Source organism: Poecilia formosa, unplaced genomic scaffold, assembly GCF_000485575.1.
Source record: "Poecilia formosa unplaced genomic scaffold, Poecilia_formosa-5.1.2 Scaffold204, whole genome shotgun sequence".
NCBI classification, from domain to species: domain Eukaryota; kingdom Metazoa; phylum Chordata; class Actinopteri; order Cyprinodontiformes; family Poeciliidae; genus Poecilia; species Poecilia formosa.
Genome location: NW_006800143.1, coordinates 435,792 through 442,311, shown reverse-complemented (window position 1 = coordinate 442,311; position 6,520 = coordinate 435,792). Strand labels below are relative to the sequence as shown.

General features: G+C 43.6%; 1 protein-coding gene across 1 annotated transcript; it reads right to left on the bottom strand.

The window, feature by feature from the left end:
* Positions 1–996: 996 nt before the first annotated feature.
* Positions 997–4,441, bottom strand: fzd10 (frizzled class receptor 10). The gene has a single exon (XM_016679205.1). The coding sequence runs from the start codon at positions 4,338–4,340 to the stop codon at positions 2,592–2,594; it is 1,749 nt and encodes a 582-aa protein (XP_016534691.1). The 5' UTR covers positions 4,341–4,441; the 3' UTR covers positions 997–2,591.
* Positions 4,442–6,520: the final 2,079 nt, after the last annotated feature.

The window sequence follows — 6,520 nt, the reverse complement described above, 5'->3', positions numbered from 1 at the left end:
TGAACTGGGATTCCCCTCATTCCTCCTAAGGTAACATCTTATTTGATACGTCCCTGGAAGAAGCCCAACGTGAACCTTTTCTCCCTCTCTCTCTCTCTTTTTTCTATACATACCATCCCACTGAAAAACACTCCCATCTCGATAACACTGGGTTAACGAATCAACATTTCTACTCCTAAAAGCCCAAGCGCAGCTGAGAGTGAATTAAGCTGGAAAAAAAAAAAAATGGTGTTGTGCCCTTGCTCTGAGCAGACTTTTTTTTTTTTCCCCCTCCTTTGAAGAGAGGACAAGAAGAGAAGTGAAGTCCTGGAGAGAGGTGGTAACTGTCATTTATATTTACAGCCTCGCAGACACCTCGGGGGCTCTTATCCAGGTGGCCTCTGTTGAGGCTCTCAGAAACGCTCACACCTTTTCTGCTGCTCAGAGTATCAATAGACACTGGCTGACTTTGATTCAGCCACATAGAGGTTGTGAGTCATGTGCTTTTTGACTGTTGAAACTGGTCGGGTCGACGCTGGAACTTGAATGCCCTCGGGGACGGAGGAACACTACTCCTCAGAAAGGTTAATAAACCACAGAGAACCCGCTTTTCTTTCTTCTTCTACTTCTTCTTCTTCAAGAAAAGGACATTCGAACATCAAAAACCCAAAACGAGTCCTACCTTCTGACAAACGCTCAGTATCCCTGCATATTTTTAAACCTTGTTTAAAAAAAAAAAAGAAAAAAGCTGACATATGAATGAAGTATCCATGCTTTTCCAACAGGACCACAGAGACAATCGCCGTTACGTACGTTCAAGACCAGACTTGTGGCCCCTCAGCATGTGAATCAGTGTGACGACACCAACATCAACGTATTTAGTTTTTTAAATCCCTGTGGATAATTAAAATAGCCGCTTTAAAACAATGCTCGACTCCTTTTAAAACGGCCCGCCGATAGGAAACAACACATTCAGCTTTAAAGTGTTCCTCCAACTTCAGACACTCTCATCCGGTCTTGAGTGACATCAGGAAAATTGTTTAATCGCTTTACAGATGCGGATGAGTTAAACAGAAACAAAGGTCGGAGAGAAAGAAATAAGATTTGAAATTAAAACTGTATTTTGTTCCGATCCGGTAAGAAACTAGAAAAAACACCTCCTAAAGAGACTCCCATAAATGTCATAATGAATGAAAAATGTGATCCAGACAACAGGGAAACACCTTTGTAACACAGTCATCCATGTTGTTAAGAATTAATAAATAATTTTCAACATCTAAAGGAATGCCACTTATCCTGACAGGAGGATGATCCAGATTTCTTTGGAATAAAGGCTTTTGTTTTTGTTTTGTTTTGACATTATGTTGCGTGATATTAAAATATGATGGAGAAATTAAACCATACGTCTCACGCAGAGAACAAAGTAAGGCCGCACTCAGCCTTTTCATCTTCTTTTTTCTCTTTTAGCTTTTTTTCCCTTCTTCTTTAGATAAGGCCAAAATTGAATGAGCACAAAAGTACAGCAGTTTCTTTTTCAAACACTTCACAGCAAGAATAGAGATGCCACTCTTTGCCTGCAGCTCATTTCAGAACAATGTCCCATTTTCTACAAAGTAAGGCAAGATATTCAGCTCAGAAATGCCATTTCTGTTTCAGAGGGCCAGTGTACATTTGGAGCATTTACCAGATAGCAAAAAATAGGCTTTTGGAGGCCCTCATTAGCTATGTTTATGGCTATTCTTTTTTTTTTCTTAAAAGTAATCTTTTAATCAAAGTATTAAAATATTTTGAGTGGCAAAAGGATAACTCCAATTAAAAGCAGTGAGAGTTTAAAAGGCCATCTGATCAACAGACACTCACTCAGAGATTCCAGCTTTGCAAAAACAATTAAAACTAGTTCTTTTTTTATTATTAATTTTTCTATAAAATATTGGCTTTTTCTTTTTTAGAAACATATACAAACACTCCTTTGCACTATAAAACAGCAAAGAAATTAAAAAAACAACAACAACAGAAGAACACAGTGGACAAATATCTTTTCAATATCGAGTGCTTGATTAATTTATTGCGAGGATTCGCCTCACAATGGGTGTTTCATAAGGATCTGGAGCGCCTTTCAGCAGCTGCTTTCAGTCCAGTTCAAACATATATGAAAACAGGCTGAATTTCCATGAAAAAAGCCTGGAAACAGCACTCATCTCTCTGACCATTTGCCTCCATTGTGCACTGGGGTCCTAACATTGTCTGTAATCTGTCACCAACAGTACAAGTGTCTTTTTAGCCAGAAAGGAAAACATCTATTGCACATTATTCAAGTAACGCCGTGGCACATCCAAACGGTTTACTCCACTCTTTTTGTCCGGGAAATAATAGGATTTTCTTTTTTTCTGTTATTCCAAGTTCCTCAAAAGAACAAGCGAGTGAAGGGGTAGGAGATTTTTTTCAAACAAAGGCTGCTCTTGTTGGGTGACACTGCAGAAAATACAAAAAAAAAAAAAAAAAAAAAAAGAACATGTATGTTCTCAATGCATGAGGCATACATAAAACATGAACCTCTGTGCTTTCTGGACCAGTCTTGCTTTTAGGGTTTTAAAAGTCTGTTTGGGCCCGCTTCACACACACGTCGGGGGCTGCCGCGTAGGCTCGTACTTGGTGTTCTGCCCTTTGAGGGATGGGTGAGGCTTGATGTAAGGCCTGCTGCTGGTGAAGACGCTGGCCGCCTTCCTCCTCGTCCTCTTCTTCAGCTTCCTGCTGAACACGTTCTGCCACGACTGCAGTGTCTTTGAGGTCCAGATCCACATGCCGCTCGTGATGCCCACCACCAGCAGCATGAAGACCTTCACCATAAAGATCTCCACGGCGGGGATCGAGGCCTTCATGACGCACTCGTCCGACTCCGGCCCGCTCCCGTCCACGCACTTCTGCTCCTCCGCGAGGATGCGCCAGTAGTCCATGTTGAGTCTCTCGTAGAAGTAGCAGGCGATGACGCAGGTGGCGGGGACGGTGTAGAGGACGGAGAAGACGCCGATGCGCACCATCAGCTTCTCCAGCTTGTCCGTGTTCTCCCCCTCGGTCTTCATGATCTTCCTGATGTGGAAGAGGGCCACGAAGCCGGAGAGCAGGAACGACGTGCCGATGATGAGGTAGCAGGAAAGAGGAATGAGTACAAAGCCCGTGAGAGCTTTGACGTCCATGCTGCCCACGTAGCAAACGCCCGTCAGCTCATCGCCGGCCACCTTCCTCATCACCAGTATCATGATGGTCTTTATGGCTGGGATGGCCCACGCCGCCAGGTGGAAGTAGCTGCTGTTGGCCTCGATGGCCTCGTGGCCCCACTTCTTTCCGGCAGCAAGGAACCAAGTTAGAGTCAGGATGACCCACCAGAGGGAACTGGCCATGCCAAAATAATACAGGATGAGGAACACGATGGTGCAGCCGGTGCTCTCCAGGCCCTCCTGAATTATATACTGCACGCCATTGTCTCTGTCACAGGCTATCCTGTCGGCTCCCACAAAAAGCCGAATGAGGTAGCCCACGGAGTAAACACAGTAGGACATGGAGAGGAAGATGATCGGCCTCTCGGGGTACTTGAACCTCTGCGGGTCGATGAGGAAAGTAAGCACGGTAAAGGCACTGGAGACAAAACAGAGGATGGACCAGATGGCTATCCACACCAGGGAGAACTGCTTGTCTCCCTGACTCCAGTAAACATCCACTTTGGGGTAGCACTTTGGGGCACAAGACTGGCTCTTTTCCACAAAGTGGAACTTGCCGGGATTGCACGTCTGCTTGCTACCGCTGTCCTTAAGGTGCAGGTCCTGCCCACTCAGAGGCTGCTGCGGCCTAAAATCTGGAGGCTGAGTGTGGGACACTTTGGGGGGCTCGTCTGATCCGTTGTTGGGCGCCTCCATGCACAGGTTGTTTGGGTCATTTTTGGTCGGAAGGCGCGAACAGTCCAAAGAGTCGGGCCAGGGGAAATTAAACCTCTCCAGAATCGGGGAGCACTTCAACTTGACCTGCTCGCACATGACCCTGCACGCCGGGATGGGGTTGGACACCTGCTCCGTGCACATGGGAGCATGTAGCGAACAAAGGAAGAACTTGAGGTGACTGTGGCATCCGAACTGGATGAGCGTTGCGAACTCCTGCAGCTTCAGCGCAGCCTCTTTCTGATCATCGTGACCCATGAGGTTTGGCATGCGAGTCATATTGTAGCCAATGTCCTTGCACATAGGGATGTTGATGTGCTGGCATCTTCCCTCTCCTGACCAGTCAGGATCTATAGAGCTGATGGAGGAGCTGCCCCTGCTCCACAGCAGCAGCAGCAGCAGCAGAGGCACCGGGATCACAGCTGAACACATTCTCCTTTCTCAGCTTGAAGAAAAATGCAGTCAACTGTTCAGTGCAACCAGGAAAAACACAAGTTTCTCTCTCTCTCAAAAAAAAAAAAAAAAAAAAAACCAAAAAAAAAATAGTCTGAACCGAAACAGAGCAGGTGCTGCGTAGAGAAACTTACTTAACTAACCACTGCAATATCATCCTCTCCTCAGCTCAGAGTTGCAGAGTTGAATGAAAAGAGAAATCCCGCGATGGAGAGACGGTGTTTCCTGGCTGCGAGCGCGCTGTCAGGTCCATGCTCTCTCACTTTGGCGGCTGAAGAAGCCCCCTGGTTACTTCTCTCTGACACCGTGCATGAAATTACCCCATGCGCTTTATTTTATTTTATTTTTATTTTAGTTTCCTTTCGGTTCGGTCCGCCTCCACGCTTCCTGACACTTTATCGGCATTTAGGTGCTCCTCCGCGCCTGCTGCAGTGCGATTTCGGTCCGTGAGAAACAACTTCCAAAAAAATAAAAAAATTAAAAATGAGAATAACAAGAAAAAAAGTAGTTCCAGCCCTTTGTGCGAAGCACTCTAAATTAAATAAGTGAGATAGAAAGAAAAATCCTCCGGGATAATATAAAGTGTTTCCCAAGAAACGCAGGATTTACGCTCCTCCCCGGGGCAGGCGCTCGATGCGTCTGGTGGCTGTGCTCGTCTGAGCTGGTCGGAGTCTCCGTCCCGGTCTAACCTGCCAAAAGATCCGCCTTCAAAGACAGCTGCTTTGCATAAGAAAGATGACACTGACACGCAGATTATTTTCAAATCGTGCGGAACAGCTTGTTCAGTGCAGCACTTTTCAAAGCCTCGCTGCAAACTTCCTACTCGCTCTGTTGTTTGTTCTCTGCAAGAAACTCAGTCAGTAAAATGATAAAAGAAGCGTTTTTATTCCCGGGTTTTCTTTATGTTTGTTTCGCAGAATCCCGAAATGCTGCGCAGCATGGATGCGCAGAGGTTCGAAGGCGCGCCGACATTAAAGTTTAGGTGGAAACTACTAGTTTTTAATGATCCACACACAGTGCCGGATGTAAGAGGATCCAGGTCCCTGGGCTAGAGACATTTTGGGTCCCCAAACCAAACGTCTTCTTTTTTTTTCTTTTTTTTTTTTTAACTAATGTCATTTAAAAACACTTTTAACCCTTAATTAAACATATATTCTGTGTAATTTAAAAGAAAAACAGATGCATTAAAGAAACAATTGTAGTAAGTATAAGTAAGCTCACCCTTAAAGTGTGTTTTAACTATCTTAACTTTGCACAATTGGCTCGCAAAAGTTCTCAAAATCTATGAGACTGAAAGGACATCTATTATTTTTCACAGTCCTCTTCAGGAGGCCCCACAAATTTTCTGTCAGATTATGTTCTGAACTCTGGATAGGCCACCCAAAAACTTTCATTATGACCTCATTAATCCATTTTATTATTGACTTGAATGTATTATTGGGCTCAGTAAATAAAATGCTTATTTATCTTCACCTTTCTAGAAGACAGAAGAAGGTTTTGGGTCAAAACTGACTAGTAACTTTATCCACCTTGACAAGATAAAAAAAAGTCAAAAGGTTGAAGGTAGAAAAAAATAAAATAACTCTGGAGAATGGTGTTGCCACCACCATGTTTCACTCTTGGCATGATGTGTTATTTTTTCATACCAAACATGCTTTTTGGATGTAAACAAGCAGTTTAAGTTTGTTTAAATGTGGTTTCATAAGATTACACCACATTATCCTACAAGATTTTGAGAGATTTTATCCAGGCCTTAATGTTTTCTTTGAAAGAAAAGACTTCAGTCTTCAACCTTTCCTTCTCAGTGCAGACTTACAGAGAAAAAACACGATTCTTGTTACGCGTAGAACCAAGAAGCGCTCATTTGAAATTCCTGCAGATTCTGTGATGTTTCTGTGAGGCTCCTGAAAGCCTCTCTCACTAGTTTCCTTCTTGCGTTTTCATCAGTTTCAGAGAATTTAGAGAAACTAGAGATTTTCTGTCGTTGTTAATGGTGTTTCTGAGAAGACTAAACACGAGATCAAAATGTGCTTAGAAAATCGTTTGTGTGTGAGTATCCACATGCATCCATATAATTTATAATTTGGGATTTTTCTCTGTAAGGAATTTATTTGTTTCTCAGTCAAACTGATTTTCCATAATCATATTTTTTTAACATC